Genomic DNA, 19,256 nt, shown 5'->3' with positions numbered 1-19,256 from the left:
TGGTTACGCTGAAACCACTTTGGTGAGATGCTGGCAAGGCCTTCAGCCAACACCGTCGAGCACAGGGCCGCTGTCAGCAAACTCATTAATTTATTTTATTTTAAGGAAACTCTGCAGCTTGGAGTTCAACCCGTCGCCAGCCTTCCAAATTTCCCCGTGCAGCTGGTGTGAAGGGCAAAGCCACGCTGGCCCCCCCGGCAAGTCGAGCCAGCAGATGGCCACACCATCCATGCACCAAGGTGAGCTGGTGCTCAGCGCTCCATTGCCATGAGCGGGTGCTCAGCGCTCCATTGCCATGAGCGGGACCTCGCTGCAGCTGGTTGAGTAGCTCCTCTGCTCACTGGGAGGCGATGCCATGCAGGGCAAGTCAGATAGAAAATGGGTTTATTTCCAGATGCTGCAGGGAAACTAATTTTGATTTAACAAGCAGACAATAGTGAGGTATCTTGAGTTTTTATTTCAATCCTACTCCACAGGAAACAATATTCACTAGCGTTATCTTCCTTATATTTTATTTGACCCAATACTGCGTTAAATATAAAATACTGATTGAACAAGAATGGATGGTGAAAAACACGAGATGCTAAAAAGATCCCTCGAAGCCTCCTCCACAGGCATCCTGAATATTACGAGTCATTTAAAATTAGTATAAAATAGGAGGACAATCCGATAACCTGCTCTGTGCCCCCCACCCTGCTTTGCAAGGGAAGGATTTAGGAAGCAATGTCCCCGATGGAGCCTGGCCACCCATTCCCACCCAGGCATCTGCCCTGGGTTTTCAGCAGGAGGCTGAGATGAAGTAGCCTCGGAAAAGTCCTTCTGTCACCTCCCTGGGCCTCGGGAGCCCCCGGGACAAATTTAGGGCCAAAAGCCCCCAGTGGCAAAACAGCTTCCGAGATAAATCCCGTGGGATGACACCCGCAGACGAAACAGAATGGTGGTCCCTGGGCATCCTCAGCCCCTGCCAAGGGATGTTTGCCCGGCATCTGGGACTGCTGTGTGCACGGTTTGTCCCCAGGGTGGTTCCCCCGTGGGATTTAGTGACGGAGCAGGAGACCTGGGCACACTGAGCCACAGTTGTCACCGTGCCCCACGGTGGCTCTGGAAATCCGGGCCCCCAGACTCAGTGAAAATTGAAGCACGTGTTTGTAAAGCACTAGTTGTCCTCCAAGTGCTTCACGGGGTCCTCACATGAGCCCTGTGAGGTAGGTCGGTGTCTTTGCCCCCATTTTACAGATGGGGAAACTGAGGCACGGAGAAGGGTAATGACTTGCCAGACAGCAAAAATGGCAGCTCCCACTCTGGGCCCCCATATCCCACTATTCCAACCCCAGACATGCTCCACCAACTGCTGGTTACTCACAGCTCGTCCTTCTCCACCCCTCCATCTGCGGTAGGTGACAGAGCAAGGGCTGCGTCCTGGGGGCCTGGGAGAGGCAGCAGCAGAGACCGGGCTCACATCGAGTCATTCACCCCCCGTCCCTAAGACCACCCGTCACCCTGAGAGGCAGCCCAGCCCAAAGGCTGCTTTGGGGTGCCCCGGGCAGAGACCCCCCCAGCAGCCTCATGCCAGGCTGGGGTGCTGGGCACAGCACCCAGAGCCCCTTCTAGGAACCTTCTGCCTATGGAGGTGAAAACCCACCAGATTTTTTTGCTGACCTGGTGACCACAGCCACCACGTCAGGAGGGGATGAGTATCCAGATGCTTTCTCTTTGGTAATCTGCTGCAAGATGGCACGGCCCTGGAGAGCCGGTCCTGGAGCGGCACAGGCTGGGGGGATTCTAAGTTCTGCGGGTGGTGGGGCAGAGCTGGGAGCTCAGCTCCTCGGCATGCTGCCGGAGAAACAGGAGATGTGGGACAGTGGCCATAAATCTCCTTCGCTTGCCACATCGTGCCAAGGCTGCCGCAGTTGCGATTAATCCAGAGGCCAAAAAGATGTGATGGGAAATCGATGCCTTCGGGGGCTCCTGGGGAAGGTGCAGGCAGGACTGAGAGCAGCGCTGCTCTGCCCGCCCGCTCCCAGCACAGACCCCAGCACACACCAGAGCCCGGCACGGACCAGAGCCCAGCATGTCCCAGACCCTCCTGGCTCCAGCACCTCTGCCGGTGTGTTTGGGGAGTAGGACCGGGTATGGTTTTCCCATTCCAGCACCGTCGGGGATGCTCCTGACGGCTGGATGGGTGCTCCATGTCTCATTATCCTGCCTTGGAGAGCAGTGTGGAGCTGTGGTTAGGCATTTAAAAACCAAGCATCACTAGGATGTCCCCGTCACAGCTCACCTCCAAGCACCACATGGATGCGTCCCTTCCCTGCAGCATTCCTGGGAATGTCGGAAATCCTCCCAAAAGCGGAATTAAATCTGATGATGAGCAATAGGCTCATCATCAAAACGGGAGCAGAGAAGGCAGGCAGCCCCGTGATCCCAATCCAAGGAGGTTCGCTTCCCTCTCTTGAGGAGAAAGAAAAATCCCCTGATGCGGATGGGCTGACCCCAGCCAGGTGGATGCCGGGAGCTGGATCCCCCCTCTGCTCCGCACCGAAGGCACGTGCGTGGCAGAGCCCGGGAGCAGGGCCGTGCTTCAGGGCTGCCACCGGCACTGAGACAGGAGAGGAAAACAAAGCACCCCAGGGAGAGAATGACCCAGGGCCCATCTGGGGGCATGTACCAAGTTGTGCACTTAATACTGGCTTAGAGAAAGGGTTTTCCAGTGCTCAGGGACTCTGGAAGAGATTCAAATTTCAGTCTCATGTAAGGCTTTGTTGACTCCGGACCTTCCCGTCAAGAACTTGGGAGGGGGCGGTTAATGCTGACATGACTTAGGACCATTTAGGAGCCGAGCCCCGATGGTGCAGGGGTGCTGACGTGCCCCCCTCCCAGGGGAAAGAGGCTGGGTCTCTCCCTCCATTCCAACCCCTCCAGTCCCCTGGGTGGCCCGTGCTAAGGGTTCCAGTAGCCAAACCCAGGGTGTCACTAGCCAGGGGCATGTAGGGACAGGGCCTCTGCTCCCACGGGATGCTCAGGGTCAGGCGGGTGAGGGAGGGGTCGCTTCCCTATCGCCCGCAGCCCGGCGGTCGGTCACCATGTTACAAAACCTTTGTCTAAAAAAATAAACAGTTCCGGAGGTTAAAAAAGAAAAATCTGTTTAAAATCAACCTCCAGGCTCTCCTGTCCCTGCAGGAAGGGCACCGGCAGCTGCTGCCCATGGGGCGAGCGGGTGATTTGGGGCGAGCCCACGGTGCAGGCTGCCTCCCCGCTCCCCTCCACGCCCCCACGTGCCAGTTGGTGCAAACGATGTCTTTAAGGTGTCTACCGGGACGTTTTAGTCTCCAGCGCGCCAGGCCGGTAGAGGTACCTCCAAATGGCATAGTAGTGGATGCCAGCTCCAATGGCCACGAAGAGGTGCCAGATGGCATGGGCGAAGGGGATGCGACCGTCGCTTTTGAAGAAGACCATGCCCAGGCAGTAGGAGAGTCCACCGGCCACCAGCTCCGGGAGGCCATCCCTGTTGGGCTGGGAGCAAGCAGGGAGGCAGGGCTCAGTGATGGCCACCGCTCCATCAAGACCAAAAGCGTGGCCCCAGCTGCAGGGTGCAGGCAGGACCCTCGCTCTGACTTCTGCTACACCCTCCCCTCCAGCAAGGCAGCGGGAACCCAGCAGCCCTGCTTTGCTGGGAGGATTTCAACGCAACGGAGCCCGGGCAGGAGGTCCGCTGGAGATGGACGTGGTATCTGCTGGGCACTCAAAGCACTTGTAAAACCACGCCAGGCCACATCGCGTTTGGGGATGGCTTTATCCGTCACGCAGCCTGGACCATGCCAACCCACCGGAGACAAACCAGCCCCACTGGGATCTGTCCCTCGCACTGAGCCCGCGTACTTCCCAGCAGTGGCTTACCATGGAGAGGATGACCAAGGCAGGGAAGAAGCCCATGATGACGTAGCACACCAGCTCCACCAGCTTGTACCTGCGACCGACAGAGAAGCTGCTTGGAGGTAGGTGCAGAGGGAGCGTTGAGTGAGTTTGACGCCTGTAATGTCCACTGCCGTGCTACGGGAAAAGGGGTGGAGGTGCCATCGCGGCAGGTCCCATGTCCTCATGTGTGAGCCACACCACCGCAGAGGGGCTGGCACCCTGCTCCGGGGGTGATGGACCCCCACCCTGGCTTGGGAGCTGCCAGCTCAGGGCCAGGAGCTTGGGACTTCGGGGAGACATCGGGGGCCTTTTGCTTTCTATTTGGTGCCACCATGTGGGAGAAGCAACTCATGGCAGCACATCCCTGCTCCCACATCCCTGCTCCCACATCCCTGCCACCAAAGCTCCTAAAACCAAGGTGCAGATGGGGAAGGACGTGGTCCAAGGAAGCTCTCCACTGCCAGTTGACCAGGAGGCTGCCCAGGGACCCTGTACCTATCTGTCTGTCTGTCTGTCTGTGTCTATCTCCATCCTTCTTGCTCTCCCCTGCAGCTTGACTACTGTCAGGGCATTAAGAGGGGCTGGCAGAGCTGAGGTGGGCTCTGCGATACCAGGTAAAGGCACTCACCGCTCGTGGAAGAAGAAAACATAGATGGTCCCGATAGATGCCATGATCCAGATGATCCAGCGCATGTGGGAGGCCCAGGGACCCAATTCCCTCAGGTTCAGCCTGCAAGACCCAGGTCTGCGGTGAGGCGGGTCTAGGGCAGCACCCCGGTCCGGGCAGCGAGGTGCCAGGGAAATGCCACCCTCACCCCCATGGCTGTCCCACCAAAGGGTGTCCCCAACTTGTAACTTCAACTTAAAGGGGTTGAAATCTATAGGATAGGAAGGTTTTGTGGAAAAGGGTAGGGTACAGCCTCGAGCAGAGCCAAAGCCAGAGAACGAAATCCAATTTGTTGGAGCCAGGCTGATTTTCTCCCCTTCAGTGGGGCCAAGCGATGGCCCCCACCCCCCGGCAACTCACCAGGGAGCGTACGATGCCGCGATGAAGAAGTAGATCACCATCCTGTCGAACATGTGCAAGCAGTGCTCCATGGTCCTGCGGGACAGACAGACAGACAGACGGGTCACAGCCTGCAGCACTGGGGGCCTCCGGACTCTCTCCCCCTTCCCGAGCCCCAGGCAATCACGGCTGGTACCTGAGATGCCTCTTCTTCCAGGAGATGGTGTGGAAGATGGTGGAGACGATGAAGAGGCTGGACAAGCCAAAGCCATAGATCCAGGCTGAGATGGTTTCCCACTGGTCGTCAGAGAGGATGTAGAGGATGGAGCTGCCGAGGATGCTGGGCAGAATCCAGAACTGGAAGGGAGAAGCAAGCCTGTTGTCGACTCTCTGTGTTTCCATTGAGCAGCTACAATACAGTCTCTGCTTTTCCTTTTAGGTGTTTCTTTTGCTTCTGGTGAAAGCTACCACCCATAAGGGGCAGGCTGGCCACCCGCAAGGGCCAGGCAGGGTCTCTCCCTGTGTGGTGCAGCTCCAAAATAGCTTCTCCAGGTGGAGGTGGGGACAAGGAGGAAGGCACAAGGAGGATGGCTACCTCTGAATCATCTCCCAGGGCTCAGAGTGGGAGCTGCCAGCTCCCGAGGGAAACCCTGATGTGGGGAGCGCTCGCTCCCGCTGCCGCGTAGGCAGCCCCATGGGGTGCCTGTCACCGTTCCCGCTGTGAAAAACACTCCATTTTCAGGGAGCTTTGCAAAATACTCCTGCTTCACTGAGCCCACAGCCAGCTTCCCTGGGGACATGGTGGGGGAGAGCAAGGGAGATGTACACCAGCTTCCCAGGGCAGAAAGAGGGAGAGTACCCCTGCTCCCTGTGAGCACCTGGAGCATATCTGCCTCATCACAGCCCCGAGACCCTCAGGAGCTGCTCCAGGGCTTAACACAGACATTTTTAGGTGTTCCTTGAGGTTCCTCAGGGGATCCCTGGACAGCTGAGCACCGTCCTCCCTCACCCTGGGACAGGGACAGGAACTCACTGCGTGGGTGGCACAGTTTGCCGCGTGCTCGTACTCCGTCGGCTGGTACCTGCGGTTGGACGGGACGCGGTGATTCATGAACCTGCGGCGAGAAGCAGGGAGAGAAACACGCTCAGGGGACATGGTTTGGGGGAAAGCCCTTTTGGAGGGGTCTGCACAGGGACACCCACCAGCCCCCCAACCTGGAGCCCCACCTCGGCTCAGCTTTGCTCCAGCTGCCCTGCAGAAGTGACCCTGGCACTGGGCATGGCTTGTCCATCTGGCTGGCCCCAAACGCCAGGACCCCAGGTCTTGCTCGGCTGCAGCTCAGGCTGAAGCATTTCCCAGTAGCTGCTGTTGCTTGGAGAGCAGAAGGCAGGAGCCAGCTCTGCCTGCTGCTGCGGGCAGGAGAGGGCAGACAGCGGCAGTGGTGGGCAGAGCCTCAGCAGTGGAAAAGGCACACGGGGTAGTGGGGGGACATGCTGCGGGTCCTCGACCCCCTCCAGCGGTGACACCCTCATGTCACAGCAGCATGCTCAGCTCCGATGAGGGTATCCCCATGATGCCTTTGGTTTCTGGGTACCACCTGCATCTACCTCCAAGCCGGGGGGGCCGCACGTCCCAGCACAGATTGCTGCAGGGGGAAACCGCGCTGCGCTCCCTTGGAAACCTGTATCTTTATTTCTGTTTCTTTTAGTCTGAGGTATCAGATTGCTCTTGGCGGTCAGAGGAACATATCGATTTCCCCTGTCGGATCAACGCACGGCGATAAAAAATAGTGTTGGATTTGGCTAGTCCATTGCTAGGTACATAACACTGTACTGAGAGGCAAATTAAATGTGCATCCATGATAACAGGTCAGAGCAAAGTGCTGCTTTTCTCAGTGTCCTCTTCTGGCAGAGGCCAGCAGTGGAGGCTTAGCAAAAGGGCATAAGAAACGGGCAAATAGAGAGGGACCCTTCCCTGGCTGCTCCTGGTAATCAGGGTTTTAAAGACTTTTCCAGGATGGCCGAGCTGCGCTGGCACCGGTGGGGCTGCCCTGCAGGACCTGGGCTAATTGCTTTCTGACCCCGTTTGCTCTCGGCTCCAGCACCATCTGCGGCACGTTTCACAGCTGAGCTGTGCCCAGCGAGGGGGCGAGGGGGCTGGCAGGACCTTGCCGCTGGGCACAGGATGACCCCTTGGTCCAGGGCACTGGGAAAGGCAGTAGAAGTCCCCTCTCCCCGTCCCCGAGCCACCCATGCCCGCGCAGACTCCTTTGCCAGCTCCTGCCTGCTCAGTCCCACTGCCTGAGCCGCTCACTGCTGTGTGTTAAAACCGAGCCAGGATGGATTAAATAGCTCAAATGATGAGAGTTTGAGTGTTGGGGGAGTGTGGCGGTCATCGTCACCAAAAAATTTCTTGAATTAAGAGGGGGAAATGGAGGGGCTAAGCTCCCACTGCTCTGCAAATCAAGGACCCGCACTGGGTAAATCAGGGTTTAAGAAGGCTACCGTGGCTGGGAAGCAGCCGAGCATCCCTGGGGACATGGTAGTGCCCAGCGTGCTGTCGCCTCCATCCCAGGGGACACCAGGGATGCCGTCCCCATCCTGCCGCTCCAGCCACAAGGGCTGGCCGGGCTCCCCATGCTGGAGCCATGTCCCCCTGGCAGGAGGACATTACTGTCCCCAGTGTTGCCAGGAGACTGTCCCCAGCTCCCCTTCACTTTCTGCCTTGCTTTCTTTTCCCTTTTAATAATAAGAAGGCAGGATAGGGAGGAGGCGAGACATCCCGTGTGACGTCGCGGTTGCTGAGGAAACACATTTGAGGCCTTTTCCTTGAATTTATTTATTTTAACAAAGCCCCACACCGTCTCCCCTCCATTCTGGTGGTTGCTGTTCAGAGCAGTAATGGGGAGCAACGGTGGGACCGGTTCCCACAGCCCCCTCCTCCAGGGCCAAGGGGTGCCTGGACCCTTTGGGAAGGGATCCCTGGGGTGAAAATATCCTCCCTAGCTCTGGTACAGGGATGGAGAGGCCGGGAAGGACCATCCCCACGGGATGAGGTCGAACAGTGTGTGTGTCCCTGGAGCCCAAAGCCATGCTGGTGCAGCACACTGCAAACGCCTGCTTTTCCCGGAGGGAGAAATAGCCTTGAGGAGGAACTTTTTTTCTGACCTGGGGAGAGATTGCTCTTGTTTTCCTGCCCTGCTTTCTAATAAGCATCATCTGTGAAGGATGGGAAACAGAGCATTGCGGATGTGGGACCTGGCTGCAAAGTGCTGGGCCAGCCTGGGTGCAGCGTGGTCCTCCTGGAGCAGCCAGCATTGCATTTTGGGGCTAGTTGGGCATATTTTTGTGGTACTCCTTGCTCAGGAGCAGAGCTGTGCAAACAAGCACAGTAGCAGCCAGTGTTTGCATGTCTCCTGGCAGGGCAGGATGAGTCCCATCCCAGGATGCCAAGCATCCACCCAGTTCATGTCACCCCTGTGCACACCGGCATGGGTACAGAGCAGGGCACGGAGAGCCCTGCACCATTCCCAGCCTGCAGAAAGTTGCCATACTGGTGTGCAAAACCAGCCTCAAAGCTGAGCTCCAGCCCAGACAGATGGACAGACACGCTTGGAGAGGGCATCTGCGACTCTTGTTAGAGCTGATGAAAGTGCAGAACAGCCAAGAGCCCCAGCTCTGTGCGACTGGGGTTGGGAGAAGGGGAATTGCTAGCAGTGAGGCAGAGCTCTGGGATTTTTCAATGCAAGAATATAAGAAGAAGAGAAGAAACACCTCTCCAAGCTTAGATCTGATCCCTGCAGCAAGTGTGCTGCCCAGCTGGCTGAATCCACAATCATCGCCAGCTCCGTGTCATTGCGCCCGTAGACTTGGGGACACCCTGGCAGTATCCCCAGGGTGGGAGGAGACGAGAGCGACTTGTCCCCAGTAGCTCCCAGCCTATGCTGCCACGTGCTTGGGGACCCAGCAAAGCCACAACAATGTGACTTGCTCAGCATGGCAGGTCCGGGAAGCTGCAGGCAGGTGATTATACACCAGCTGAGTGCTTCATTGCATTTTAGCAGGTGCTTTAGGATTGCAAAATCCAAAAGACACAGAGAAGTTTAAAACCTCCTGCGTGGTAGGAACACAAGCATGTTCATTTTCAGGGGTAGTGAGTGGGAAGCAGAGACCCAAGGGTCACCCGGGCACCTTTTTCCCCCGGTACTGTTTCTGGCAGACACTATACGGACCAGCTATATGAAGATGGGGGGACCTGGTGGGGGTCCGAGCAGGGTTTATTCACTGCAGCCGCAGGTTTTTTGCCTGCCCTGCTTGTGCCTGCTTCCCCCTGGCCCCTTTCCCAGGGAGGAAGACTGAAAAGGGCCAGTACAGCAGGCTCCGGCCAGGGAAACAAAGAGCCCCTTGTCCCAGGCAGCCGGGGCAAAGTGCAGAGCCGGCTTCCCAGGCTTGTTTCTTTCTCCTTCTCTTTCTTCTACTCTGTTTTTTTGTGGCTTTGGGGGGGGTGGCAGTGAGTGTTTTAAAGACTTTTATCCAAGGACAAAGTTCTGAGCTCAAAAATCATGCAGATTTGCTTTGCTCTTGCTTTGCCAGGGTGGGGGAGAAGAAGGTAAAAAGAGGATTAAATTAAATTATTCCTTGGGAGGGCTTATCTGTGAGCATTTGGGCATCTGACCTCTCCTGGGGGCACCAAGACAACCTGCATCAGCCACTCCATGGGCACCTCCGACTCATGCGGGCAGAGCCATGGGACACTTTGCAGGAAAGCTGTCCCCTACAAACACGGGGGGCACAGCCCTAACAGAGACCCAGGCCAGGCTGCGATTTGGGAGAGGGGGCATTTAGTCCTGCCTTTGACACTGACTCTCTGGCTGGCCTCTGCCACGTCACTTCATTTCCTTCTCACCCCCCTTTCCCCCCTCTCCAAATGAGGATAATAATTTTGACATGCTTTAGGTGAGCTGGTGGAAGGATAATGTGAGGAGGGTGTAAAATCACGACTCAGACGCTGATGGGGAGATGTAAGCTGGGGGTTGCCTCTACTCCCATTGAGCAGCTCATCCCTGCTCTTGGAAGCAGCCAGTCCAACACCTGACACCCCTAACCCTGCTATAAATCAGGCTATTTACAAGACACGTGGCTGTGCATCTATGCATTGAGGAGCTGGGCTCCCCCTGCACATTGCTGAAGCCGCAGCCATGGCCGTGACACTTGAAAAGCCAAGACATCCCCTTCACAACCCATGAAGCACTAAATGCCAGAGCCGTGTCTTGCACCGTGGGCTGGGTGCTGCAGGGACAAAGGAGCAGCCGGTGTGTCCAAGGTTGCTCCCAGGTGATGTGAATCTCCCCAAACCAGCTAATGTCTACAGGTTTCACCTGCAAATGGCTTATAAAAGGGCTGGGCTTGCTCAGGATTTGGTCTAATGTCTTTGAGGGTGGGGTGTTAGTTTGCTGTCAATCTGTCCTCCTGCTCTGGGAGCTGGGGTATTCCCCGGCTGTGTTCCCTGCTGGGCAGTTCTTGGGGATTTGACTGCAAAGGGAGGGGATTTCTCCTTCACCTTGTGACCAGGTATTGCAACTGCTTTTAGAGTAACAGAAGAGGATTGTATCCTGATGGTGGTATCTTGTCAGAGAGGAAGGATGGAGAAAGCATTTGCTGGATGCTGACCAGAAGTGGTGGTAAGTCCTGCTGGGGCCCCTTGGGTTGTCCCTTGGTAGAGCAAGTGTTGTGATGCCTGAGGTGACAGCGATGGAGCAGATGTGTCCCTGTAGGGCAGACTGGCCCCAGATCCCTCTTCAGTGTGTGGTCTGGATTTGCCCTAATGAGCCCGGAGGCTGCACAACCAGTCCAGATGCCGGGGCTTAGTCCTCAGGCTTGTGTTCACATGTGAGCTGCAGCAGCATTCCTGTAAGCTGGGGCTTGGCGTGTGCTCTGCTTCTGACCTGTAATCTGGTAATGTTCCAGCTGCAGTCCCTGGTAAGAGGCTTCATCCCCTTGAGCTCCTCTGTGGTTCGTAATTAGCTTAGTCCTGGGGAGCTGTGTGTGTTAGTGCAGCGTACGGCCCCGAGTGCTGCTCACGCACAGGGCATGGTCCCGGGATGCAGGAGACGGAGCAGGACAGCAGGGATGTGCTCAGGGCCCCCTCTCGATTCCAGGACATCAATTCTGCAACTCGGTGATGTGGGAAAGGCTCAGCAGCCCTCCCTTCTCGCCTGTGGTTGCAGCTCCCAGTGCAGAGCCCCCAGACTCTCCAGTACCCCAAAGCTGCTTTATGCAGCCCAGGAGCACTTGAAAAATCCTGCTTTTCCTTCCTACCCATTGACATGGGAGCATTTGCCGCTGGGAAGCAGAAATGCAAAGTCTCAGGCTGATGCTGCCCAGTGTTGCCATCTGCAGAGCCACCCACACGGGCATGTGCACGGCTGTGTGGCACCCCCGTTAAGAGCTCAAACCTCTATTTCCATGCCTACTCCTCAGTGCTTGCATGCTCCTATGCGAACATATGGCACTCCTGATTTGGAAAGCTGAGCTGTGTGTGCTGTGAGCTTGCAGGTCGGCTCCCTGGGCCAGGGGAGAAGGGGCAGCTGGGACAAGCCTGCTCCGTGGGCTACTCCTTTGACTCCAGCCCATCCCATGTGAGAAGGGGCAGGAAGGCTGACGGAGCAAGGCAGCGCAACATTCTCTTTTGTACTGCTTCCTGGCATCGTGCAAAGAGCTGGCAGCTTGGGTAGGGAGCAGAAAATGAAAGACTTTTCATCCAGATGAGCATTTCTCAACCTTTCTTATGGGTAAATTAGCGGATGACCAGATTTCTGGAGTAACCTGCCCGGATGCCCCTGGTGCAAGCCTTGCTTCCACAAAGCAAGTCAAAGTGGGCTGCAGATTGAATTGTCATTCATCACCTCTGATTAACCTCATCCCAATTTTGCTTGTTCCCAGCACTCTGACATGTGGTAACATCCTGGGCTGGCTGTAGACCATCCCCTGGCACTATATAGCCTGCATGCCATGAGAAACGCTGAACAAGTCTGCTTGCTGACTTAGGGATGCTCCCAGGGACCATGTGCTCAGCCATGTCAGTGCTGTACCTGGCTCCGAACCACAGGCACAGATATTCCCTGCGAAGGGACAGGGAAGACACGCACACACCCCCCAGCACCTCCTGCTGCCACGGCAGTGGGTACATGAGGGGCTGAGGCTGGCAGGAGGGAATATGCTGCTGTTTCCCTGAACGCACCAGGAATCACACCAAGGGTATATCTGATTCCTATTCCTTGCTCCTCATCCTAGCAGAGACAAGCACAGGAGGTTCCAAGCCAGGCTGGATGCAGACATAGACCATTTCTGCACCCATAAGAGCCCATATATACCTAGCAGGGCTTGGTTGGTGGGTGGAAACTCAGCAGGTAATTCCCAGCAGGGCCATAACTATCCATATTCCCGTCCTCTGTGCAGGGATATTTATTTTTCTCTCCGGCAGGCTTTCTGCTCTTTATGTAGATGGTATCTCTAACTCTTCCAAGGCAATTCATGACCCTGCAACTACAGCAGAGCTGTTTGTTTATTCACAACAGATGGGATTGGTGAGTGTTTCCCAAATTACTTTCTGAGCTGGGACTTCTTGTTTCATTTGGTACTCGTGAGACCTCCAACAACAGCTGATTAGTCACAAAATGACTCTGATGTCCCAGGTGTTTCGTGAATGTTAGGAGGACTGTTTCCAGAACTGAAAATTCTCTATTATTCACTCTTTGCTTGTTTGGAAAGTCATTGTGCGTGTTCCTTGCTGCCTTGCCTGCATTGGCCTGAGCACAGAATTGAGTGGGACAAATCCTCAGCTGGCTCTGCCTGCTTAAATTCTGCAACAGCCCAAGGTGGGCAGGAGTGAGTGTGACCACTGGCCCCTCTGCCTGCTGGCAAAGGATTTGGGCAGTTTGGGGGCTGGAGCCTTCCCAGCCTCTAACCCTGGCTGCTGCTGTGACTGTGCAATTACATGGGCAGGTCGTGGTTTCTGAGGTCCATAGGGTCTCCCCATAGCACCCCCCAAGAGACAGAGCCTGGCTCTCATTGAGGATTCCTGGATGCTACTCAAGTACAAATGATATCTGTAAATTATTCAGCAAATGCCTCTGGACAACGAAGGCATGGAAGGAGAATCATGCATTTCACCAGCCAGGCAAGCAGATACTAGGATTTCTATTGGCGTTATTTGCAACAGAGGGCAGGGCTGTGTCTAATGCTATGGTACCAGCCAGTGCTGCTCAGCACAGCACAGCAGAGGAGGTAATTCCTTGCCCCTGACCTGCTGATCCGTCCCTGCATAAAATCCTTTCCTTGGCAGCAGCAAGCCTGGACTATAAACTTGAACAGTAGCACAGACTTGGATCCAAACTCTCCCAAAGGTCAGCACTGCTCAGCTCAACTAATTGGCATCTGAAGCAAACATCAGGAATATGATGCTTGTGGTATCATGTTATCATAAGAAATTGTAGTGTATCACATCGAGCCTGTTGGACTCTGGATTTTCACTGCATGAAAATGTTGAGGTTCAATTACACCTGGAGAACCCCCAAAGGGAGACCTGAGCTCTGTGTCTTTGGTCGTGTCTCCTCTGCCTTGCTTAGCCCCTGCTCTGAGCATCTATTCCCTTGCAGCATCTCTCTGGGTACTCAACTGATTTCCTTTTGCAGCTGCAGCCAAGCACCCCTTAAGAGCAATGAATTGGAATAACAGTTGTGCTCTTTTTCCCTTCCTTTCCACAGGAGTTGTAGTTGGTTTGCATTGCTTTGTCTCACTGTGGAGCTGGGGGTGTGGGAAGGGAGGAGGAGGGGAAGGCGAGCCTGGGAGCAGTCTTGGCAGAGCCCTGTTTCTCACATTCACTGACCTGCTGCGCTGGGCAGTGGCTTGAATTTCCCATGCATCTTTTTGGCCGCTACCTCGTGAAGCTGGCCGTAGCGAGCTGTGTCAAAGAATCACATCAAGCTGATATCCAACACCAGCTAAGGAGGGAAAAGACTATCTTGCATCTGTTTCCCAGGCAGCCAAGAGACTGTCCATCCCCAAAAGCACAGCACTTGGCTTGCCTGCTGCTGCACATCTCCAGTGCCGTGATCCCTACCTGAGCCTGTCCTGTTGGGTCCACTGATTCTCCCAAAGGAGGGAATGGGGCAGTTTGAGGGAATATCCCATTGCAAATGATGCTCTGAGTACTTGTTGCCTTCCAAATACCTGGCTCCAATGATAACTGCACCCTGGGCACCTAAACTTACATGAGATGAATCCTACCAGTGCTATCTTAAGAGAGTACCTGAGTCAACCTGGCCCCACAGAGCAACCAATATGGAATTGGTCAGTGACATCAGGTGATCCTGGTTTCCCTAGGTATTTTGGGGGCCTCCCCATCTCTTGGAGCAGTGCCTTTTGCAGCAAGGGGATCTGCTCAGCTGGGGGCAGCCTGGCAGGTCTTGCTGGGGATGGTGGGATGGAGCTGGTGCTTGCATGGTGAGGAGCCCCTGCCTCTTGAGCAGCGATACCGATGCTGAAAGTATTTTCCTTCTCACTGCTTCATCCCACACGGACTGTGGGGGAAGCAGAGCTCTTGGAAAGCATCTTGGCAGTGTGTGGGAGCAGGTGAGGGCTGCTCGCGCTTTCATTGCAAAGCAAACAGAGACCAGATCTTCCCAATGTGGTAGCTCTGTTCAGGCTGTCAGAGTGGCATTGTTTTTCTCGTGGTTGGGGTCTGAGCACCCTGATGGTTTTTTTCTCCCTCCTATTCCTGCTGGTTCTCCTCTCCCTCTCTTGCCTGGAGATGCTGGAGGAGGAGTTGGTGAATGGCTCCTTGCTCAGTAATTACAGGCGCAGGGAGCAACAAAGGTCTTCCCATCTGCTTTTCCCCAAACTCAGAGAATTTGCTTTTGAGCAAGTGTAGAGTTCAGATCTCCATCCCCTCGTGCCGGTGAGGAGATGGCAGTGTCTACATTGTGGATGCCGGGCGGGTGAGGACAAGTCTGGACCACAGACCTACAGAGGCCCCTGCTTTCCCTAACCTCCTGCTTCTGGGCTGAGAAATTAATGTGGATTTTCCTGGCTGTGTTACTCTGTGCAGGGCAAGACAAGCAAATGCAATAAGATTTAAAGCTTTTTACATGAGCAAATCAAATCGTGAACTGCTATCAGTTTATTAGGATGATTCAGTGCCCTGCGTAGCCTGCAGTTCCCAGCAAACCCCTCTCTGCCAGCTGCTTCAGAGCTGCTGAAGCTGGTTAGATACAGCAGCTCCCTGCTTAATTGTGTTTCCTTTCAATTACAGCTCTGGATGGCTAAAATCCGGGAAGTGTTTTGCGTCCCTGTGGGGAGATTGGGGATGAGATGCAGTCCCATGGCAGCTAGGTGAGCAGGAGGCACTGGACTATGTCTGAGTAAAAAGTGGGCCAAAACAGGGTCAAAGCTGGCGGTGAGGCGGAGGGAGGGATCGGTTACTGGCTCAGTGTAACCTGGGCGATGAGTTTAAGTGATGAAGATGCGACTTGCACCGATCTGTTGCTCTGGGGGGAAACCAGCACCATTTCAGTGAGCTGGGAGGAGGAGAGGAAAGGGTGGAGGGAGAGTCGGGGAATAACTATCCCGTGGATGGATAAAGCAGGAGGAATTGCATCTGCTTGCACCCTGTCACCGTGTGCTGCTGCCGGTCTCATGGTTGAATTCGGCCTCTCGAGCAGGAGGTGGATATCACTTGCCACAGAGCAGGCTGTGAGCGAGAGGGAAAGCCTTGCAGCAGCCGTGCTTTTTAACTCCCTTTCCGCACAGTGGCAGACAACAGAAGAGCCCCCTGGACCCCACAGCAGAGCAGAAACCACGGAGAGCCTCATTTATAACCACAACCTGCTCAAACAGCATTGCCATGCATCCCTATTCCCACCATGGTGATGGCCCCCTCCCTTTGCTTTCTTCCCCTCTGCCCCAGCTGTGATGCTCTGTCTCTGAAGCCCAGCCAGGAAAGATTTGGGGACACCCCGGTGCCCCTCCAGCCCCGAGTTTTCTCCTGGCAGTTCACAAAATGCTCCCACATTGATTGCTGCCTTTCATCTCTTTGTTCAAAGCCTGGTGCCTTCGCTGCAGCTTTCACACAACAGGTCTTTCATCACCACGCTGTATTTTATTTATTCCTTTTGGCGGGTGCATCAATGGCCAAGTTCCTCCTTTCTTGGTCCTCACTTGAAATTAGATAAAACGACATTAAAAATGAAGCTGTTCCAGGCTTTTCCACCACAAGGAAAACTTTCTGCTGGGGTTTTTTGTGGTTTTGTTTTTTGGTGGTTTTTTTTTTTTAAGGAAGGTCACAAGCAAGAATTTCTCATCCTCTGAAAACATGTTGCAAGATGCTTCTGATGCCTTGAAGGCCATATGCTGCTGTAAGCCCTGTGGCTCCTGCTCACCCCAATCCCCATCAGAGAGCGTGGTCCATGTTACTTGCAGCCCAGGGAAGCTGGAAGAGCATCCCCAGCACAAAGGAACGAACAGCTTTCAGGGTTACTTTTGGGATATGCCACAGCAGAGCGTTTCTGCAGAGAGGAGAACTGTTGTGCGTGGAGCGCAGGGGGGGATGGGGATTAGCCAACTGTTATTTTTAAGCACTAGGCTAAGAGGATCTCTGTGGCGATGTAGGAAGCTCTGGGTTAGCATCGCGCGCTGGAGACCGCCTTGGTGTGTCCTGGGGTGAAAGCCAAGGAAGCACCCATCTCCTCCTGCTCCCTCTCCAGCCCTGGCACCCAGCGAGAGGTGGAGGATGCCCAGCAGACCTAACCCTTCCCTGCCCCACAGCCCCTGCCCTGTACATCGGCTCTATCCCTGCAAGGCATTCTGTAACAAGTTGTCACCAGAAAGGACCATGACAAGGCTTAAGCATGCTGATTTTTTGATAAATCAAGCAACAGGTTGGCAGATGGGTTCTGCTGGGGGGGGACTGGGAAGAGGGGGCAGCCCCTGCTCTACTGCTCAGCTCCCAGCGAGCCTCTGCACCACTGCCATGGGGCAAAGGTACGGTTTTCCTCCTGCTCTGGGGATAGAGAGTTTCACTTGGCTCCATCTCCCCCTGGCCCTGTCCTCTGCATGCCAGCTGGGAAAAAAAGTTTTGAATTCTCTGTTTTCATAAGGAGTTCTGTACCAGATGCGTTGGACTGACCTGCTGCATCTCCCCCAGGCAAAGTTAGGAGGCAGCTACAGCATCAAAATGGTTGAGTGCCCACAGGTTTCAGGCAGCTTTTGGAGGTGCAAGTGTGGATTTTCCCAGTGGGACACCTGGAAGGAGAGGAGTTGGTGGCTTGGAGGGGTGGGAGGGAGGTCTCCTGCCCTTACCCAGCCCAGGCAAACATCCCTCAGGGATGCTACTGCCTGGAGCAGGCAAGAAACGCCATCACTGCTTCTTTCCAGACAAGTTTTTCTCTGGTATCTGCCTCTAACAAGACCATTGGGAGTCTGGCAGTGGCAGCAGCAGAGCTGAGTGCCCCCAGGAACCGTGCCGGCCCATGGGACCCTCCGCAGCCATGAAAACATCCCCACCGCAGTCACGGGGAGCTGGGAGCAAAGCCTGTCCTCGGTGCAAAACTGAGCACCCCTCTGAGCCCCATCTGGCCGTGCAGCACCCAGCGCTGTGTGATCTGACTCATCCTCGGCCACCCGGCGTGCTGGAGGGCTGCAGGCAGCCGCTGTCCCCGTGTCACCCACTAGCTCCCTCCAAAAGGCCACATCTGATCCTGCAGCAGCATGTGTGGCCGAGTGCCCTCTGACCTGAGCCCAGCAGTCCTCAGGTTTCCCCCCACACAGGTAATGCCATGAGGTTTCCTAACACACCTGAGCTTTTGAAACAAGTGCCTGCTGCTGCTGGAAAACCTCCCTGGGTATTTCATGGAGAGGGAGAAGGATCCACCACCGGTGCATCCCATGGGAGTCCCGTGGAGCCCCCAGGTCCAGGCTGGGGGACTTCACCTGGGTGCAGCGGGACCCTGGGCAACGCTGGTCCCTCCACGCAGGGTTTGCAGCCAGCAGTGGGGTCTGTCCCCGTGGGGAGCCGGGCTCCTGGTTTCCCCAGCAGCGAGAGAACAACGGCGAAGTTAAACCCAGCAAAAGGCAGCGAGGGCTCCCAAGGATGCTCTGAATCCCTTAGGGATGCAGAAAAGCGGGTAGCCTTCTCCCAAAAGACCAGCCCGCGCCTGCCCTGGACTTTGGGGTACCCAGCAGCTTTTGAAGGTCCCTTCGGGCTCCCTCCCTGCCTGAGCCGAGCCCGGCCAAGGGGCTGGGGATGTCCTGGGGCTCCGCAAGTACCCGGGGGTCGGGGACCGCCGCACCGACGGCTTTACCTGGCGTAGCGCGTCTTCTGGAAATCCAGGACCCGGGACGCGAACATCGCGGCGGTGCCATGGGGGGTCCCGGGCCGGGGGGGGCGGCGGGTGCTCAGTTCCCGGGCCGGGGGGGGGGGGGGGAAAGTGCGGCCCCCGGGGAACCGCACCAACTCCGCGGGCTCCGGCGGGGCGAGGAGGAGAAGGGGCGGCCGGTCCAGCCCGGCCCCGGTCCCCTCCCGCCCCCCCCGGCTGCTCGGGAGAGCGACACCGGGAAAACAAAGGCGACCTCCGGGAGGGGGAAGCCAGCCCCGCGGCCGCCCTCAGATGTGCAAAGAGGAGGAGGAAGAAAAAAGGGAGGGGGGGGAGATCCCGTCCAACTCTGCCCGGCCACTGCAACCTGCACGATCTCCCTTAGCCGCCCCGGCAGCTTTAAGCACAGCTAAAAATATTCCCCCCCCCCCGCTCCCCGCCGCCACCCCCAGAGGATCAAATAGCAGCAGATTTGAATTGAAAATGTGATTAAAGCATCGGGGGAGGGGGGGGGGGGGAGCGGCGAGTGCAGGCAGCCTGCCCGCTCCCCCGGCCACGCTGCCCACGGCCGGGTCCCCCCGGAGGGGCACGGAGCAATCCCTGCCTGCATTCTGCCTGCCCCAGGGCAGGGCTAGCCCACCCCGGCATCCCCAGGGAGCTGCTTTGTTTGGCTTTGCTTTTATTTATTTGTTTGTAATGATTTTTTTTTTTTCTATTCTTTTCCAGGGGCCCAGGCAGGGGTGGGCAGCTCGGCCCCAGCCCCATCACTGCAGGGTGTCCGTGGTGGGGACACGACTCCCACCAGCCATCCCTCTCTGCTCGGGAGAAGGGGGACAAAGCAGCACGACAGCAAGGCAAGGACTGGAGAGCCCAGGATCCTCAACCCATCTTCATCCTAAGCCTCCACCCTTCCACTCTCTACAGCACCCGGGGAGGGTCTCACAGGAGCTGAACGCCCAACATAC

At 56.1% G+C, this 19,256-nt stretch overlaps 1 protein-coding gene across 2 annotated transcripts; it reads right to left on the bottom strand.

Annotated features, from left to right (window-relative positions):
- Positions 1 to 437: 437 nt before the first annotated feature.
- MMD2 (monocyte to macrophage differentiation associated 2) lies at positions 438 to 18,602 on the bottom strand. 2 transcript variants are annotated; one of them, XM_052773256.1, is made up of 7 exons: positions 18,280 to 18,602; positions 5,955 to 6,036; positions 5,118 to 5,278; positions 4,943 to 5,017; positions 4,544 to 4,645; positions 3,898 to 4,050; positions 438 to 3,513 (listed from the first exon to the last, which is right to left on the bottom strand). In XM_052773256.1, exons 1-7 carry the CDS (start codon positions 18,324 to 18,326, stop codon positions 3,102 to 3,104), a joined length of 1,032 nt encoding a protein of 343 aa, XP_052629216.1. In that variant the 5' UTR covers positions 18,327 to 18,602; the 3' UTR covers positions 438 to 3,101. The 2 variants fall into 2 exon arrangements, with proteins under 2 accessions (XP_052629216.1, XP_052629218.1); XM_052773258.1 differs by having other exon boundaries at positions 3,110 to 3,513; positions 3,898 to 3,967.
- Between the last annotated feature and the right edge of the window lie 654 nt (positions 18,603 to 19,256).

This window comes from Harpia harpyja, chromosome 21, assembly GCF_026419915.1.
Source record: "Harpia harpyja isolate bHarHar1 chromosome 21, bHarHar1 primary haplotype, whole genome shotgun sequence".
Lineage (NCBI taxonomy): Eukaryota > Metazoa > Chordata > Aves > Accipitriformes > Accipitridae > Harpia > Harpia harpyja.
The sequence above is the reverse complement of the archived record's forward strand: the minus strand, read 5'-3'. Positions and strand labels throughout refer to the sequence as shown.

Coding starts and splice junctions, on each gene's coding strand:
- MMD2 (XM_052773256.1), bottom strand. CDS start 18,326: ATGTTCGCGTCCCGGGTCCTGGATTTCCAGAAGACGCGCTACGCCAG. Junction 6,037..18,279: donor CAGAAGACGCGCTACGCCAG/GTAAAGCCGTCG, acceptor TTCTCGCCGCAG/GTTCATGAATCACCGCGTCC. Junction 4,646..4,942: donor GCGGCATCGTACGCTCCCTG/GTGAGTTGCCGG, acceptor TGGGTCTTGCAG/GCTGAACCTGAGGGAATTGG.